Raw genomic sequence first — 19,577 nt, forward strand, 5'->3', positions numbered from 1 at the left:
TGGCGGCTTGATATGAAGTAGCTTTGTGATTGGTGAAAATTCCTTTCGATCTATCCGGCGAGCGGCTTCCCATTGGCTCCGCTCAGGGGAGGTGAGGGTGTTGTGTTTGAATCGCGGGGAGGCGGTGGGCGGGTGGCCGTAGCTTGCCACGTTGCCGGCGGCAGCCTCGCTCAGCCCGACCAGAAGGGGGAGAGGTTCGGCAAAGTCCGGAAACGCTCGGCAATGGCCGGAGGCGGCTTTTAAGGAGAGGAGCGGCTGCCGGCTTGCCCTGCCCCGTCGTCGCTCGGCGTGAGGGGACTCGCTGTGTGAGCGCTGTCGCCTCGTCCCCCCGCCGCGCCGCGAGGGGCAGGGACGCGATGCTGGCGGACAGCCTGGTGGAGGAGTTCGAGATCCGTGAGGATGAGCCCTGGTACGACCAGCAGGACCTGCAGCAAGGTGAGCCGGGACGGGGCAGAGCGGGGCTGCGGCGGGCCGGGCGTGTGAGGGAAGGGGGCTGCGGCGGGCCGGGCGTGTGAGGGAAGGGGGCTGCGGCGGGCCGGGCGTGTGAGGGAAGGTGCGGCGGGCGGCGCGCAGCCCGTTGGGACGCGGGGCGCGGCGGCGGGAAGGGCGTGAGGGGGCTGGAGCCGGCGGCGGGGGTCGCGGGGCGGCGGCGGGAGCGGGGCTGCTGCCGCCCGGCGGCTGTGGCAGCCGGGCTCCCCTCACGGCCGTGCTTCCCGCCGCCTTGGGCGTGTAGGCAGGGGGATCGCTTTATCGATAAAGATTGCACCGTCTTTGTTTGACGGAAGGGGTTGCTGCAGCCCAGCGGGATTGTGCCCGGGCCCCCTCCGCCTCGGGGGGACGCGGCTCGCTGGGAAGTTGCACCTTGACAGGACGGAACGCAGGATTCAGGGCAGGCACTGGAAGCACCGCGGCGGGTGGCTGGATTGCGCCCTGTTGAGCCCTTTTGTAAGGGCTTCCCAGTCGATGAAGTTGTAAATGTAGCCGTGCTCCGTGAATTGCGGGTCCATTATTAAAAGCTTGCTAAGTTTCCTTCTTAAAATATACGAATAACTCCACTGTGCATCAGAATTCTATCCAGCTCCTGTATGTCGTTCTGTCAGTAGGTCCTCAAACGCTATGTGCAAGAGGTAAATGCTATTCTTGTCTCACAAGGAGTCTCAGGAATACACCAAGTATAATTGCACTAAAAATCTTCTACAGGCATGATATGGAAAGAACGTGCAATTTCCTTAAGAGCTTAGTGGCATTTATAACTGGTATTTACTTGGTTGTACTTTCTGATATTAATCCTGAGTTCGTTTTAAAAGGCCAGCTCAAAGCTGTGAAGTGGCTTCCTGCAAATCTGCTCCAGCCTTGTGCTTTTTGATTTTACGTTTGAGTACGTTAATTCTTGGGATTGGTAGGTGCTACTGTATTATAAACCATAAAGAAAGACACTTTCGAAAGCTCTTCCTAGCTAAGCAGTTTGCACGCTGAGATCAGGCATCTAACAGCAGAAACTTTTTTTGAGACGGGAATAGGTCTCTAATTGTACACTTTGATGATAAAATAGCTAACTGAAAGCTGTATTTAGGTACCCTTCTCGATGTTTTTGTTGCTCTATGATACAAACCAATCACTAAGGTCCTGAAACTGTAGTTTACTGTCAAAAGGAAGAGAGCTGAAAATTTGAAGACATGATTTAGCAATGTTTTTACTATGTCAGTGTTTATGTGGTAGAAGACCTACAAAGAGACCTCACTATGCAGAAGAACTGACTTCTTGCCTTACAGATGTTTCTTTGATTTCGTATTTTAGTCAACATTTGGCATTCTGCTGTGAGCTTTTAAGAAACGGTATTTCGTTCCAGAGGTTAGTGTGTTCTGAGGGCTCTTTCAACATTTGAACAATCTTTTTCTGGGGATTCTCTCTTTACAAGTCTAAATGGAAGTGACTAATAGCCTTGCTAAAAGGGAAGAGAGGAAAATAAAGTGATGGGCATGTTAAAATGCAAAGACTAAATTCCTTACAGGAATGTTGTTGTAGATCTTTTTTACAGTTTATTTCTAGAATCTGAAAAATACTCTTCCTTCTCTGAAGACTAAGCAATACTAATACATGTAAACAGAGTAGTAAGATCATCTCTTAAAACTTCACAAACCAAATCAATGCATGTTTAAAAACTGAGGAGTAATTTTATGAGAACCTAGGTTGTAAAACATCAGGAAGCACCCTGAAACAAGCATGTGGTCTTTGTCAGCCAGTCTTTGAAACTTACAATTAGGGTAGGGTTTTGTAAAAACTTTGACAGCCTTTGTATGCGCCAAAAGTTTTTGCCTTGACAATGGAGGTGGGCTTTTCTGGCATGCTGTCCATGAAAAGAGAATGCTCATGAAATTCTTTTAAGAATGGGAACAGCCATCCTTCCTTCTGCAACATCCATGTTTTGCTGGAGTATGCTGACCTTCGAAAAACAATTCTTTTATAAGAGTGTTCTTTTTATATTTTGCTGTTACTGTAACAGAACAGAGGGCAATCTGAACATGGAGTAGGAAATAAGCTAAGGGGTGTGTGTGTGTGTTAATTTTACAGTTAACCTAAACTTCAACCAGGCTTACTTATGTGTCTTGCACTACTAGTACCTTTTGTTGTTGCAAAGAACAGGCTTATTTTTAGACTGGAAATTCTCTGATCCATTTTGTTAGGTGGGTTATGAAAAAGTAGAAGAGAAGGATTTTGGTACTGTTCTTTATCTTTTTCTCAGTAATAGTAACACTGTCAGAAGAGATTGGGGAGAAGTGCTAGTAAGTGGGGGCTGTTTGGCATCACAGAAGACCTATCCTTGAAGTCTTGTTTTGGTTTAGAGATTTGTGATGGTGCTTGTAACACCAGTACAGCTGATCAGATTTACTAAAATGAAGATCTGAAGATCTGCAGGTATGCAGTTTGCATTATTAAAAACCTCTTTGCTTACATCTTCATGGTGAAAAGGAAAAATACATGTCTGTGGCAGAACTTGTTACTTTACATAAATTTACAACAGAAAATGCAGTATGCTTCTTCCATTGTACAGTAACTCTCTAACAGAAGTGGAAATTAACTGTTTTCCTGGTGTATCTGGAAAACATATTGCACATCTCACTCTTAAAATTAGTTCTTTATAGGACTTACAGGTACTTAACAAATGGATGCAAAGCAAATTCTTAATTTTTAGAAGAGGTGTAATTGTTCCAGTTCTTGCTTTCTCTGTGGGTAGGAGTTAAGATTTTATTGCACAATTCTAGCTCTTCTACTTGTCTCCTCCCCCTCACAAACAAATTGCCTTAATTAGAAAATAGCATGCTTCTCCCCATAGTAACTCATTTGTGCTTCTGCCATTTTAATGAACAAAATGAGTGTGTAAGTATAATTACATGAATTCTATTATTCACATTGTATTCAAAGTACTGTGTGGTATGTGCTACTTGATCTAGTATATGAAGGAGCATTTAAGAATGAAACTATCAATTCCTAAATGTACTTAAACTTCAAAACAAAACTTTCACTTTGGGAAGAGAAATGGCAGCAAGTAATTCTATTATGCATTATGTCTTTAACATAATCCTAAATCCTCTCTAAAGCTCTTATTCTACTCTATTAAAATAAAAGAATGGACTGTTTAGTCTTTGCCTTGAATGATGCTAGTATTGTTGATAGTTTTAATGGTTGTGGCTCCCACTAAAGAATTGTGTAGTATGAGAACTTGTGAATCAGGGCTCCATTTTATACAGGACGATGGATTCACTGGATTTGAAGACTACAGTATTCTGTAATGTGATAGAACAAACGGCTTGGTGTTTGACTGGGAGTTATTATGTCCATGGGTAAAGAATGTACAATGTCTGTTTAAAAATGGGAGACACTTAAGCAGGATGCCTTAAGGTTTTCCTTATCCAAATACTTTAAATCTCAGTTCTAGAACAGGCTGTTTCTTAACAAGTGGTGTTACAATGAAAAAGTTATGTGAGTGTAAACTCCTAAGTATAGATGAATGCCGTGTGGCTCCTAGCCATACGTCTTTTGAAACTTAGAAGAACTCCCATGCAGTGTGATTTGTTTTAAATAATTTTTGTGGCATTTATTCAAAGAATCTGACCTTAAGGTAGGAAGCAATGTGCTGTAGCTGTAAAGAATGTGTAAAGAATACCACAGCTGTTGTTTTGCCAGAATTGGACATCTACAACTTATTAGACAAATGCTCCTACTCACTTGTCCTTGTAAGTCTGAATCTGGTCGTTGGCTGATGTATGTAGATGGAGTAATCACTTTGGACAGGCTGCCAAACTGAAGGTTAGCACAAAACAATCCTGGAACAGTGTTCTATTACAATGACTAGCTGATAAGATAATTGGGAAAGGGCAGGAAAGAGCTAAGATAACATGTTAAAACAAGGGCATCTTAATCAAATGAAAATGGAATTTTTTTTTCTCATCTAGCTATAACTACTGATGATGCAATGCATGTCTCATATTAATTTAAGTCTTCTTGAAGTTAATCTAAGTTTTTCTTGACTTTCCTTCTGTCTCTCTCCCATTAGTGATAACAGTTCTATGTGAAAACAACAAGATTATATTGCATGTATGCAGGAGACAACCTGGTCGTGGTCCAGGTGATGGGAAGGAGGTGGAAAATTTGAGATTTTTAGAAATCTGTTGGATTCTTAACCTATAATACCCTGTGCAGAGTATTTAGAATTTTAGCAATAACACCAAGGTTTATTTCTTTGTTGCATTATGTTAGCTTTTAAATTATACATGTCTTTAAACAGAATTATATAGAATATCTAGCATTACTGATGGTGTTGAACGAATTATCAAGCTTCCCTCTAGAAAGAAACTGAGTGTTCAGATGACTGACTTCTTAATTTGAAACAACTACAGTCACTGCACCCAGAGGTGATTGAAGATGACTGAAGTGAAATTGAGATTAAGTGCCTGAGAACAAATGACATATAAAATGAGGTTTTGGAGCACATAAAACAGTTCTTGTCTTTTAGGTTTATGAGCTTGAAAAGCAGAATAGCTACATTTCTGTATCAGTTTTATATCTTTTGATATTATTGTTTCACCATAAAAAGCATCTGAAACTTTTATTTAGCACTTTGATCCTGAATGACCTAAGCACTTTGGTGAAGAACACTGACAGGGTTTTTTATGCTTATTCTTCCAAAATATGAGTGCTGTAAACATGCTGAAGTGTAGCTAACAGACACCTTGGGTAGAGATGCTGGTATAGTACTAGGCAGGTTGTGGGAAGTAAAGAGAAGATGGCTGGATGTGGCTAACCTGTGGCTGAAGGACTGAAGGAGGAACTAAGGAAGCTTCATGATATAAGAGTATCTTCTAGGTTTCAGGACTGGCTTAAACTTGAATTATAGATGGTACATTAATGTTCTACTTAAGTATAAGCTAACTTTCATTTGGGTACTGAAAATAACTTAAAGCAATTATAACAACAATTAAAAAACCCTCATGTATTTGATCGAAATGCTTTAAAATTAGTTATATTACTGGCTTGAACTTACATGCAAACATGATTTCTTTGTTTAGATCTTCACCTTGCTGCTGAGCTTGGGAAGACACTGCTGGACCGTAACACTGAACTAGAAGAATCTTTACAGCAAATGTATGCAACAAATCAAGAGCAACTGCAGGAGATCGAGGTAAATGTTTAAGTGATCCAAGTGTTAAAGCATCGAGGCCTGCAACATAATAGCACTTAGTTGCGATCTGAATTCCTTGTCATCTGATGGACACTTTAAAGAAAACCACTGAACAATCTTCAACCATTTCTGCTACATTGAGAACCTGTATAGGCTTGATCATAGTTAGAACTGTTTGTCTGATTACAGGAACCTTTGTGCTGTTCAATTTCCTGTTGGATTTGGCTTGTTTAATCACAAATAACTGGTATTTTTCTTCTTGTACAGAAAAGTTACTTCAGTTATTTTATTGCTAAACTTTGCTGATCTTGCCAGGTAAAATGCTATTATATGATGATAAATAAATCAATAATTTTAAAAATTATATGAAAATGTTAGTGGTTACAGGATTGAAATTGAAGTGCTGATAAGTGCAGGAGAGATTTAAGTAATATCTGAGGATATGCACTTCCACTACACTGTGCTATGGTAAAGGGGGCTACAGTCTAGTTCAGCTTAAAAACCTCAAAAAAATCCAGCAAAACCAAACATCTAAATAAAGATGTAGCAGATATATTATTCTGTATTTTCCAGGAAGGAGCACACCCACACCCCCCCCCAACATAACCATCCTTTCAAAGCCACTCATCTTTGTGTTACTTGGTGTAAAAACCTGGTCATTTTTGGCAATTTCTTTTTTGATATTTTTTTTTTTAATACTGCCTATGTTCTTGCAGACCTACCATTTGTCAGCATAATGAATTTTTTTCAGCTATTAGAGGACAATGTGTGGTCTCCAATAATTAAATTATTAAATATTCAGTACTTTGATAACATATTGGAAATGTAGTCAGCATTTCAGTTTGGTTCTGGTACAAATCACAGGACTGTGACTAGTATATGCTAGATTTTCACAAAATCAGAGTTCCTTTGTGCAAGCAGTACTTATGCAGTTACAGATGGTGCGTGGATTTTGTACAGTTGCAGCTTAAGCCTTATAAACATTTATCATTGTAGTGGTAACAGGTAACTTAAAGAATCTTAAGCTTAATACTTATAGATCTATAGGTGTCTTGAAAATTATTCATGTTAACATAAATCCAGCATTTTTGTTAGGTGGTGCATGATTTCTGGGTGCAGGGTTTTTTAATAAGATACTTCTGGTTTGTACCTCATGCTTGGCTCTTTCCTCTATTAAGTGCTAAATGTCATCTTTGTTATCCTATTCATTCTGTGATAAAATGGTTGGAATGGCTGATATTTATGTTAGTGCCACAGTATTACAAAAAAATGTATTTACTTATGCAGACTTAACTCATTGCTGAGAATGGTTTTTATAGAAAGATAAATTCTGAAGATCTAGAGAAGACAAACACTTCAAGGTGCTATACAAATACTGTTCTACTTAAGGTTCAACACCTGTATGAACAACCATGTTTAAGAAGTGTTTAACACAGTAACTACATGCTTTTTGAAATAACACAGAATAACTTTGCTATGGATAACTAGCCTGGATCATTGAGTGTAGCTACTTAATAAGCAGCTGCATTTTAACGCTGTCTTGAAATAATGGAAAATATATTATTGCTAATTGCGTTTAATTTATAGAAATAGTGCCATTAAGGCCATATAGAAAAGTGCCATTAAGGATGTAATATCCTTTTGGTTTAAGCCACTTTATTTGCTTAAGCTGTCTTGGTGGGTTTGTGTTTATTGACTGCAGAAGAGAGCTTCAGCACCAGGAAGTGGTCAGAAGTGTCCTTCCAGCAGTGATCTACAGTTGGTGTGTTGCAGGGTCAAGTACTCGTATGTTCAGACAACCTCAGACAGTGACAGACTAATTTGTTCTCTCAATATCTTGCTTTCCTTAGCCAATCAAAAAAACAAATCCAGACTTGTGCAATGCTACTTTTTGAAGGCTTTATCTAATACCTCTCTTCTCTTTCCTCCTCTCCGCCAACCAGGGTGGGAATTTATTTTGGGTTGTCCTATTAGTTCCCTTCAAGAGGGGGCAGAGAGGTGGGAGAACAGTTTTTGTGATGCTTCTGACATATAAGTCATATAGTGCCTGCACCTTTATTTGCCCAGCTTAACTGTGTTGAGTCAAAGAACCTGTAGACTATATTTGTATCTGCTGTAATAACGTGCTGTAGTCTTGGTTCCACCACCTGTCTTAATCTGTATTTTCCCAGTGTAGTTTAAAAGTGTACTAGCAGCGCAAAACATTTATTTCTTCATAGTAGTCTTTCTTGCATCTGAGTTTCTAGTAGAAAAGGGGAAAAATCAAATGAACCCCTTCTTCAAATACCCAGAGAGAACCTCAAGAAGAAGGAACTGAATGTATAAGCTTGCTGGCACAAGGGATTGTTATAGGAATTCATTGAAACAAATGGGAATAAAGTTAGTATATGCAAGGTGCAGTGCTTTTTAGCTAGTAAAAGCAGTTCAGTCAGTTATTTTCATACCTGTATTTCTGTCTTTTGTGGGAACACAGGCTACCCCACTGCACAGGATATATGTGCAAGTGGCATATCCAGTCTGTGTGCCTGATGGTTTTTTTTTTTTTCCTTCCCCCTAATTTTCAAGTGCTTGCCTCTGTAACTTAAAGGTGATCTTTGAGCTGTAGCTGCTCTGCATTTTTTACTAGCTTTTCTTCAGTGCAGTGTATCACTGTAAATCTTTTGTGGCTTTTTTCCCTATTAATTCACATCTTATGGGTAGCAAAGTCTAGAACTGGCCAAGAAATCAGTACCGTATTTCAAACTATCTTGCCTGCACTGGAAAGGAAGGGTCAAAGGCTTTTGGATGCTTAAGATTGCATCTAATATATTAAACGCTAACATATTAAGTGTTTTACAGCCTTGGATCATTATATCTGACCTCTGTGCTGACACGTGTGCCACTAACTAGTCACTGTAGATGTAATAAATGCTGGATGGAAAGGGCAACTTGATTCCTGTCTGAATCTGATCTCAGCAGTCAGACTTCAGAAATACTGACACTTTCCTTTTATCATGTGGTAGAACATAAGAAGGCTCAACTGTTCTTCATGTTAGGTGCTTAGTTGCAGGGGAAGTGGAATAAATGTGAACTTCTGAACCACTGATTACCGCATCTATACTTTGTTTTGGTGGCCTGGTTATAACCAGGCCAATTTGATGCCAGCACTGAGGCTATTGGAGACACAAGGTGGAGAAAATAGTGCTTCACCTCTTCCATTAATCTAAAACTTCTGCAAAAGCCCATTGTAATAAGTGGTAACATCCGATTCTGGCGCCAAAGCCTTGGCTTCTGTGCTTAGCCACACTCGTATTGCTGAAGAAAGTCTGAAGATCTCTGGCTCCTTTTGAGAATAACCAATAGGGAAAGTTAATCAGAGATGGGTCACATTGAGATTCTGCTGCTAATCCATATACTATTTTTGTGTAAATCCTCTGTCATGTGTGCACAGGCTACAAAAGGATCTAGCCAACTGCGATAGTGTTGATCTTCTAGAAGTCTGTATGTAGCAGTTACTAGTCCTAGATTAACTTATTATCTGTTCTTACATTGCCTAAAATGTAAACCCACCAATCTTTTAATGAGGTAAAAGGTTAAGTAGAATATTAGAAGTTTGGAATATGTAACAGGCCTATATAAAGAGAAGTAATTCTGCCTAAAAGTCTGTTGGATATTCCTACTTGAAGTTTACTTCTCAGTGAGTAGCATGTAGAAACACAGAATATATATCAAGAAATACTTTGTTCTTATATAGAAATTATTTCAGATTTAAAAGTTTAGGGTTTTGGTTCAAGTCTGATGCAAATTCTTGTGTAGATTTTTAGAACTGGATCAGTCCTATCCTGGGTGGGACAATATAAGAGTTCCTTGCTCTTAGACCAAGAGTTCCAACCTTTCTGACATTATTCAAGAAATTTAACAATTTATGTTGTTAATTGTAAAACTAAAGAGGATTAAAATGAGAATACTTCATGTGGAGTTTTAATTTTTAAAAGAGGCAGGAGACCTTTGTTTAGGAATACCGTAACTGGAATAGCTCCCTGTGAGTAATTAAAGATTGAACTCAATAACTTGATGATCCTTCCTGAAACATAGTAGCCCCCCTGCTGTCTTAAGTGTGATCACAACCTAAATTCTGTTCTGCTGAACCTAATGCTGTTTCAGACTGGAAAAACTCAGGTCAGCTGAAAATAAATTTAATTATGGATGGTGCTACCCAATATTTCAGTTTTAAGGCTAAAAAAATCCTGTTGGGTCAACACTTAGAAAATTTCTGTTGGTGACTTGTAGAAGGACTCGGTGGATAGTTAAGGGCACTGTTGAAGTCTGGATGTGAGGCTGCATCAGTGACTGCAGTACAGACAAACAGAAGGGTCGGCTGCTGGCAAAGCCTAGCTGCAGCAAGGGCAGACACACAGCCTGCACCAGCAAGCCCAGCTCCTCTGGGTAAAAGCCTGGGTTGACCTCCACGACAGAGACGAGCTGGCTCACCGAGTTACTGACAGCACCTTTTCAGCTGAACACTTAGCAAAGCAGCCACTGGAACCTCCTTTTCTGAAACTTACGGTTTCTCTGTGAATGTGAATAAAAATGCGGGGTAGTAGTTCTGCCTCTGTGTCTCAAGTGTAAACGAGTAACTGCGATACTGTCTTGCAGTACCTCACCAAGCAAGTGGAGCTCTTGCGTCAGATGAATGATCAGCATGCCAAAGTCTATGAACAGCTGGATGTGACAGCAAGAGAACTAGAAGACACTAATCAAAAACTAGTTGCAGAGAGTAGAGCTTCACAACAGAAGATAATAAGGTAACAAACTTACAGTAGATCCCCACCACCCTCCCTGTTGATAATATGAAAAAGAGCAGCCCAAGTGTGCTTGTGTCACTATTGGGTGGCTGCCTCTTGTCTAGTGGTGTCCAACAATACCGCTAAATTGAAAGGATAGTTCTATTTAAAGGTCTTTGGGGGCCAAAGCACAGCCTTCGGAGGAGAAACTACAATATAAGGGGACGGGAAATTCTCCTGTCCTTGACTAAACACTCAGACGCTTTTAACAGAAGTCCTTCACCTTTCAGCTTGACAGAGACTATTGAAAATCTGCAAACACACATAGATGACCTGCAACGACAAGTAGAAGAATTGAAAAAGTCTGGACGAGGCCGGATAAGCCATGAGAGTTCTGACCAGCCGAGATCAATGCACAGTTTCTCATGTTTGAAGGAGCTGTATGACCTTCGCCAGTAAGACACTTTCCTTGCATAGCAAAGAGCACCCTGAAATTATTTTAAGCAAAGCTTTAAAAACTAAGGCATAGATGTCAAACAAACTAGCAGAAAGATATCTAATGTTCACAACTAGCAAAGCATCTGCAGTTCTGCACTGTGTGGTGTTGCCACAGCTTCTGGCATGCTTCTAGACCGCAGCAGTCTTCGTGCTAGAGGAGCAGCAGGTTTCACTTTCTATCTTGAAAGCTTCTCTCCCAGCGTTTCCAACCATATTAAATTGTAGCCTAGAAAGCTTACAGGAATTTGCACCCCGCTGTTCTCAGTCAGATAAAAGCCCACACACAGATAACCTGAAAGACAAACATCTAAATGCAGCCTATTTTCTGTAACTTACCTTTTCCTTGGATGTCTGTGGGTAGCTTCTTTTCAAGGAAGGCAGGATTTCTGCAATAGCTTTCCTGAACTTAAGTTGGTTAAAAAGACGCTTAAGCTGGTGAAATGGTGCCTGGAGCCGTGGGCTGCTTTTGTAATTTAGAGCAGTTTTACCCAGCTGAACTGCATTAGTATGGCCATCGGGGCAATTGCCTGGGGTAAAAGCTCAGACTAGCTTCAATCCTAGAAGATAATTTTGTAAGTGAAGCACCTCCTCAGATAGGCAGAACATGCTTTTGTGTCTGTGTTTCAGCACTACATGGAAGTAGAACTGCAGAATAAATTCATGCATCCAAAGAGAAGTTATTTTTTTTGACAAATCAAAAGATAAGTGGGTTCCTTCAGACTGCCAAAGGCTTGTGGCAATACCAGCCTACAGAACTGCCTAGTCAGTACTGCAGCTTGTTTCCACAATCAATAGTGACAAAAGTTACAAGAGTGGAGTGCTGCAGAAAAAATCTTGAGTGTAGGAAAGTATTGGATGATACATGGAGGGAATGTTTATTTAAACTTAAATTGTAGGTCTAGTTATTCAATAACCTCGTCTGTAACTTGAAACTTTTAATGAGCTGCCATTCTGCTTAAGCCTGGAGGCTTGCTTTGATGGCATATAAGTATTTACAAACTCTGTTCTGATTATTAAATGGACTGATAGGTTAGGCGAATGACTGCTATGTATACTTGGAGGTATGGTAGCACACAGATTAATTCTGTCATTAGTTGCCCAGGTCAGGAAAATGAGGAGGTGTTATCAGCTGTGCTTCCTACATCTGATAATACTTATTTTGTTTCTGCAGGTATTTTGTTTATGATCATGTGTTTGCAGAAAAGATTACTTCGATGGATAGTCAGCTAAGTCCTCTAGAAGAAGAAAATGAGAACTTAAAAAAGGCAGTTACAGTTCTGCAAGCCCAGCTTAATCTAGAAAAAGAGAAGAGGGTAACAATGGAGGAGGAATATAGTCTTATGGTAAAGGAAAACTGTGACCTTGAACAGAGGCTTGTTGATAGCGACTCGTATCGGGCTCGTGCAGAGGAGTTAGAAGTGGAGGTAGCTGAAATGCGACAGATTCTTCAGTCTGAAAACACATTCCATAACGCAGAGAAATTGGTGCCAGAATCCTTCTTCATTTCATTCAAGGAGTCTTTGGAAAGGGAACTTGGTCAGAGCCCGGCAGATGATGGATTTCTGACTGTATCTGAGCTTGAGAAGAAGGCACTGAAACGGAGCAACAGCGAAACTTTCTTAAGCAGTGCTGCAGGGGGAGACATCCTAAGGGGCCATGAAGAAACATGTATTAGGAGAGCTGAAGCTGTGAAGCAGCGAGGAATCTCTGTGCTTAATGAAGTCGATGCTCAGTATAATGCTCTGAAAGTGAAGTATGAGGAACTTTTGAAGAAGTGTCAAATGGATGAAGATTCTTTTAAACACAAGGCCGTACAAACACTGACGCAGTATTCCAAAGACCTAAATGTGGGGAATACCCAGTATGATCTTTCAGCTAGCAATCAAGAATTCACAAATCTGGAGCTAAGTGACTCTCCCACAAATGCTCTTCCTGAATATAAAGCACTCTTCCAGGAAATTTTTAGCTGTATCAGAAAAACAAAGGAAGAAATAGATGAACACAGAGCTAAGTACAAGTCCCTCTCCTCTCAACCCTAATGCTGGACACAATGATGACGCATTTTCTTTGAATGGGTAATCTGTTAGTCTAGAAGGGGAAAAACTTGATACAAATGTCAGAGGGCCCCTTTGCACCAATGTATTTCTTGAGCACTCAAAATGAATGTTTTGAAATTGGCTTGTAGACCTGTAGTTAACAAGCTCGTTAGTTAGCAGTTAGTCTCCCTGTACCTATGTAGCAATAGATTTAATGTTTTAGCACCGTCACACAAACTAGTGGTTGTAAGGCAAACAAACATCATAGTTTAATACTACACTACTACTTTGTCCTACACTTAATCTCTGGCCAGAGCAGTAACTGACACTAGTTTCCTTAGCCCACTTCAAAAATACCAGACGTAAGCAATCTGTACTGTATTTCTCACAAGGGACGAGAATAAAGCTTTCCTTTGGTTCGCAGCGATGACCTAGCCCTTTAACTACATCTATGTAGAAGATGAACAAGAACAAAGCCCCTGACAAGCATCACAGGCAGCCGTTCCTTGCTTCTTGAGTATTACATTAGCGGTCTAGCTGCACTCGCGGTGGCAGGGAGGCGGAGAGCTGGCCTAGCAGCCTGCACTGTGCTTGGTTTAAGCTAATACCATGTTCTCACATGCACTAAGCTCTCCCCCAGATTAGTAGAACTGTCTTCCTACTAAGAAAGGATTTGATGTAAAGTTTGCGTGGCTTTTTAGGTATGGTTTCTTATGTAGGGCACTTTGTCTTAAGGCAAGATACTGTGAATTGATGATGTATGTTATTTGGGATCTACTGTTCTTTGGTGGAATGTCTGCAAAGTCCGTTTTTGTGTGTATTTGGTAAGATAGAAAGTTGCAGTTTAGGTATTTAACTTTAGTAGTAGCACTGATGTAGTGGAATAGCTTTTAATCTTATGTACCACAAACTCCAGGTCCTTGAAGGAGACAGGAAGGTAAAACCTTGTGTTGTTCTGTCTGTTGCTTCCAGTGTCAGCCTCTGTGGTCCTGTTCCGTGCTGCCTGGGGGTGGGAGGATGGACACAACACTGCCAGGACACACCTGACTGAAAACGGGACTGTGTTCCTGCTCTTCCTCTCCTTCTCCACTCCTTAATAATAATAAATTGTATTCAAACTCTGAAAAACAAAGAACATGAAGTATGTTCTTTAAAACTGCTTCAAAGTGTGAATAAAACAAAGGCTGAGAGATTAGGCGGCGGAGGCACAATGAAAGGTGACATCCTTATCTTTATAAAGGGTCTCAGCTTAATTTGGCCAGCAGCTCTGGGGGAATCACCTCCCTGCCCGCGCTGCTGCGATATACCAAACAGTTGACACAGAGTGTTGGCAGTTTCTCAGCTTTAGTTCACCTGCTCCTGTTGCAGTTCCGTCTGCCTTATGTTGTGCCCGGGGAAGCTTGTGCGTAGCTGTCCTCCCGTTGCGGCATTAAGACTTCGTATCGTGGGAGTTTCTCTAAAACACGTATTGCATTATGAAAATTATTTAAAAATGGGAATCTGAATCTTGTATTTTTCTAAGTAAATAAATAATCCAGTCAAGCTATGTGTGTAACTAGCAATCACGCCCATCTGCTGATCAGGAAACGTGGTGCAGATGGCGCCTGTGTTATCTAGTCTTGCCGTTTTTCCCATTACGTTTGTATTTGAAAGTTAATGCTACATGGAAAATGCCTGTCTAAGATAGAAATCCAGAGGGAACTAAGTTGTTTCTCCTCACTTGCGGTGGTTGCCTGTGCTCTTCAAAATGGAGCGGGGAGGAGGGGAAAGGCAGAAAAGCTGCTGTTCTGCTGTCAGGGTAACTGTAGCGTCGCTGCTTCCCCAGCACTTGGAGCCTCGGCACCTGGAGGTCAGGTACTGGGAAGCAGTAACCTTAAATGAGAAAAGCATGACACGGTTAGTCACAAATGGTTTACTACTACTGTTTCTCACCACTTTAAGAGAATCCACACCTGCTGGACCAGGAGACATGGAAAAGCAATTCAGAATTTTTGGTTAAATCTGTGATCTTCAGTGGTTTGTTACTGTTGGCTAACTTAGAGCACTTTCATATATATAATTTTTGTGCTTTAAAAATATCAAAAATATTCTCAGATTTCCACAGAACTACTTGATTCTTCTGTAATGTAACTTCCCCTTGGCTACCACCTGTGCCATTGCTGAGCTCTGGCTGTGCTATAACGCTCAACTGTACGTACTGTGCAATAAAGAACTCCAAGGCTGGGCTCTTCCCCTAACTTCTCGTGCTGTGGCCTTCCCAGAGCAGCTTTCTAGGTGCAGCTGTAGGTAGCGCTACAACAGGGCTGTACCAGGTAAGCATCCACCCTCCCTGCATGCAGCAGGCCAAGACAAAGGCAGCAAAAGCTGCCTGAACCGAAAGTACCTCCCAATTATGTCGATGCAGTCAATAAACTACACTAGTGTATTAATTAAGGTAGTTTTAGCAGTTTAAAAATAGGCCTTTTCCACGGAAATGTGAAATGCTGTAAGTATGGTAACAATATTCTTAGTCGATCTTACCTGGATTAACTACCTTAATCTGCTTATTTTAGTCCACAACCCCTTGGCCTTTTCTGAGCATAAGTAGATGAAATGAACAGAATCCCCTTGAGCTTCTCATGTGACGGAAATCACAGCAAGGACCGGGACCAGTAAGGTAACCACATCCCCTGGCCCTTGCCGCACACGCAGCTGGGCTGCAGGGAAAAGGCCTGTTGCTGCACCTCATGCAGCCTGGCAGCTCCCCCGGCCGCCCCATCACACAAGCTGCACGATGTAAAGCATTTACCAGCTGCCTCTAACCTCTGCTGTAATGTTCTGGCCTTTCCTTCCTCCGTAAGCCTTGAGGCTATAAAAGCAGCGGGTGCAGCCTCCATTTCTTCTTGGACAAATACAAAGTGCAGTAAAACGGACCTTCAAGATAAAATTTTATTAAAAAATTTACACAAAATAGAAGCTTCACATTGTTGCTGTGTGATAACTACAGCTGGATGCCTTCTGGACTGCGCATTCAGTTACTTACCTCGCTGTGTTTGCATACAGCAATGCAAGAAATGCCTCAACACACCCTGCGCCGCCCAAAGAAATCCAGCAGTGATTCCACATCAGTTTCAAGCGCGGGTCTTCTTCCAAATATCTCACAGACAAGGGTGAGCCCCATGGCTATGCAGTACGAAGGGCAGAGACTGGATTGTCCCCCCTCCCTGGCCCAACGCGTCCGTGACCACGGCTTATCTTCCCTTCATAAACAGGGCTGTGGCAATGCTCAGACTAAAGTGCGAGCATCTAGGTATTTAACAAAACCCGGGATGTTTGTAAACAAATTTAATTTATTGGCATTACTTACAAAATAAAGTATTAGACCATGATTTTCCATCACGTCTGTGTCAGTATATGGTTTTATTTTTTATAACGAAACAGAACGAGAATGGAAATACATTAGAAATCCCCGATTAATCAAGCTGCAGACAGGGTCCCACGTTGTCCTCCTAGTTGCTCTTGCGCCCAGGCGGCCATGCAAACGTGTGTGAGTGTGGTGGGATGGCAAGGACTGTCCGCAACGCCCACCTGCCCCAAAGTAGGTCAGAGCCTGCCCCACGCTCCCACGGCTGCGGCGTGGCTCTGCCGCTGCCGCCCGCTGCAGGTTTTCTCTTTTGTCCTAGAGATCACTGGGAGCCACTACCACCACTGTCAAGACTGCACCGTCCCCTTAAGATACCACATGCCCCCGTAGCTCACGCAGCAGTCCTGGGGAGAAAGGGAAAGTCTGTAAGGTCTTGGGAACCACCCTCTGGCTCTGGGACCATCAATGGGATCAGTAAGGGAAGTCTCCTCTCCAGCACACGGGGGAGAGCACGAACCCAGAGCAGCGGGTTATCCCCGCCCTGAAGACCATCCAGCTTAAATGAAGACGGCAAACACAAGAGGTTGAGAGGCCACAGGAGGACAAACAGGGCAATGGCAGCAAGAAACCGGGCCAGGGGCGGGGAGAAGATGGGGATTGAGCAGAAGCCAGCTTAGGAAAGGTTGCGGGGTTGCGGGGAGGCTGAGGACAAGGAACCAAGGGGCAAACACAGGCTGAAGGGAGCAGCAGGAACGTGCTGGAGTGCGAAAGCAGCCGCCGGATCCGAACGAAGCCTTTTAAGAAACAACATTCTACAATAATGAAATGTCAGAGCTCAGAACGGGGCTTTGGTATTCTGACCACACGTCTGCCCAGCTCACAGCCAGTCAGCACCACAGCGAAGGAGTTCCTAAGTGGGCTTCCTTGTGGCTCCTTGTGTTATTTCTGTTAGATGAGCACCAAGTCTCTCGGGTTCTAACGGCTTCTCTTCTGCTCCCACCCTCCCACTCAGGGCATTTGACACAGGCTTAAGTACTGCTACAGAACTGACGCTGTGGAGCTTAAAGGGAGAATAATATCTTTCTTTTCCCCCAAAGTCCTGGGACTTGCACATTGCAAAAACAAATAAATTGTGGGGGCTAGAAAGAGGGTTTGCAGACTTGATTTGCAGATGCAAAAATACAAACCCTGTCAGTCTGTTCCATTGCGTATAAAAAGGGAGCGCACACAGATGGGGAAACAGGAGCCAAGAAATCCCATTTCATTCAAAGAGAAACCCAATCTCTTGTGGCTAAAGAAGCCAGAGAATGTTCCTATTTCATTAAATCATACTTCTAAATTTTATTTCAGAAACAAGTTCACCTACTTCTGCAACAAATGCATTCAAGGCAAAGAAGCCTGATGCAACACAATGGCTTCGTGACTTACATACAAACAGTACCCAGGTTTGGAGGGGAAGGTTTTTTTCCTAGAAACAGGTTATCTGTTAAATAGCAACAGCATCATGAAAAACTAATGCCAGTACATTGTCTAGGCAGTCCAGGAGAGCTGATATCTGAGCTCATCTAGTCACCTGACAAATCTCCCAAGCACAGGCAAGCCACATGAAACACTGTCTAGCAGGCAGAAATGTCTGAGCTTATTTTAACGCGAAGACAACTACGTTCTTTCAAGCAAGACCAGTTTGCTTATTATCACAGCAAGAGATCTGTAATTTTTCCAATGTGCAAATTCCATTTGCAGATCCCAATGTAATAAAGTACTTAAGCACTTGTCTTATTGTGACAGTGACCAAAGGCCCAGCACCGATTATAAAGTATTACATTAGCTGGCAACTTTCTCCTTAGCCATACTGCATGGCTTTTAAAGCTTGCCAATCATGGCCTCTGTGGTACTTTACATCTTAAACTTCTTTAGAGAGTAAATGGTGCACCTTCAAAGACAGAGATGAAAGGATTCAAATAAACATTCACAATGAAATGTGTTAACACCTACTTTGCCTGCTTGTTGTGGCTAGAGTTCGGCTGGTACACTGCTTAGCGCCCTGCTACGCGAAGGAAATGCATTTCCTTCTGAATCTCTGGCACCTGTGCTCTTCCAGCCTTAACCAACATCAGTCCGCTGGTAAACCCGGAACACTGTGCAGAACCCTCCCGCCTCCGCCACGTTTAACTCCACATTATTTAAAAATAACTCTGAAGTATCTCATTTACTACACTCTATTCTCTGCTGGTCCAAGATGACAAATACTGATTTGTTGCAATAACACAAAACAATGTGTGAGTCACAATCACTACTTCTTGGAGGGAAAGAAGGTAGGAGAAGACAAGTGTTATTTTTAAGAAAACAAGCTGGAAAACAGGTTTTGTCCACATTTCAACAACAATTGTTCTATCATCCTCAGCATTTGTCAATTCAAGGAAAAGTATGATCCTTTGCTCGAACCAAGCATTAAAAATTCATGCATTAATTTGATCAAACCCACAATGGAATAGAAATTTACCTTTAACACTCTATCCACCTCCTGCTTGTTTAGATCTTCTCCACATTCCTGACTCAACTGATTCTGGATGACGTTCCTGCGCACTCGATAGTTTTTCGAAAAGATTTCAAGCAAAACTTGGCGATGCTTTAAAAGAAAATGTATCATAAATACGAAGAGAAGAATAATTATTCCTGTCTTTCTACAGATCAAAACTGCACGTGCCTTAGTCTGTATGGAACAGTCACTGAACTACATTAGAGGATTCTTGCTTCACAATCCCAAATCTGTCCCGTATACCTCTCTCCAGCAGTGCCCAAGCCTCTGAGGGCTCCTCAGTGATCTTTCCATACCCCGTGGCCAGACCTGCACCTGGGGCACCTCCAAAGGTCCAAGAACATGCTGAAGAAGGGCCTGCAACATTCTCCTCTCAAATGCTTCCCACGGGAGTTCACCTGGTTCACTCCAGCCAGGAGGCTGGACACTACTTGACTCTTCCCTATAAAAAATTATTTAGTTCATGGACACAGGAGTTACATTGTCCATCCACATTTCAGGTGCCTTCCCTTTCACTTCATATTTTGCATATATTGCTCTGATAGCAATAACAACTCAGGAGATGCTTACATATGCTGTAATAATTTCCTGTTCTAAATATAAACAGATATATCAGGTAACAGCATCATTTCATCTCTGGTTAATGTCACGTTAACATCAAAAGGAAAAAATAATAATATTGGACTGGATCCTCGTGTGAGGCCTGCATCGGAGAATC

General features: G+C 41.9%; 2 protein-coding genes across 3 annotated transcripts in view; one reads left to right on the forward strand and one right to left on the reverse strand.

Moving 5' to 3' along the window:
* The first annotated feature begins 134 nt into the window (after positions 1–134).
* CDR2 (cerebellar degeneration related protein 2) lies at positions 135–16,355 on the forward strand. Its single transcript, XM_037384222.1, has 5 exons — positions 135–435; positions 5,568–5,680; positions 10,316–10,464; positions 10,734–10,898; positions 12,113–16,355. Exons 1-5 carry the CDS (start codon positions 357–359, stop codon positions 12,978–12,980), a joined length of 1,374 nt encoding a protein of 457 aa, XP_037240119.1. The 5' UTR covers positions 135–356; the 3' UTR covers positions 12,981–16,355.
* The window catches only part of POLR3E (RNA polymerase III subunit E), a 30,162-nt gene continuing 26,871 nt past the window's right edge, over positions 16,287–19,577 (reverse strand). Inside the window, exons 20-21 of one of the 2 annotated variants that reach the window (XM_037384220.1) lie at positions 18,824–18,949; positions 16,287–16,724 (exon numbers count right to left, since the gene is read on the reverse strand). In XM_037384220.1, the coding sequence (XP_037240117.1) occupies positions 16,668–16,724; positions 18,824–18,949 (183 nt within the window). In that variant the 3' untranslated portion in view covers positions 16,287–16,667. The remainder of the gene's footprint in view (positions 16,725–18,823; positions 18,950–19,577) is intronic. The other variant, XM_037384219.1, reaches the window with a different exon arrangement.

Source organism: Falco rusticolus, chromosome 4 (genome assembly GCF_015220075.1).
Source record: "Falco rusticolus isolate bFalRus1 chromosome 4, bFalRus1.pri, whole genome shotgun sequence".
NCBI classification, from domain to species: domain Eukaryota; kingdom Metazoa; phylum Chordata; class Aves; order Falconiformes; family Falconidae; genus Falco; species Falco rusticolus.

What these genes read in the sequence shown, in the direction of transcription:
- CDR2 (XM_037384222.1), top strand. Translation starts at nt 357, where the DNA reads ATGCTGGCGGACAGCCTGGTGGAGGAGTTCGAGATCCGTGAGGATGAG. An exon ending in TCACAACAGAAGATAATAAG is followed by an intron (nt 10,465 to 10,733) that starts GTAACAAACTTA and finishes TTCACCTTTCAG; the next exon opens with CTTGACAGAGACTATTGAAA. An exon ending in GAGCTGTATGACCTTCGCCA is followed by an intron (nt 10,899 to 12,112) that starts GTAAGACACTTT and finishes TTGTTTCTGCAG; the next exon opens with GTATTTTGTTTATGATCATG.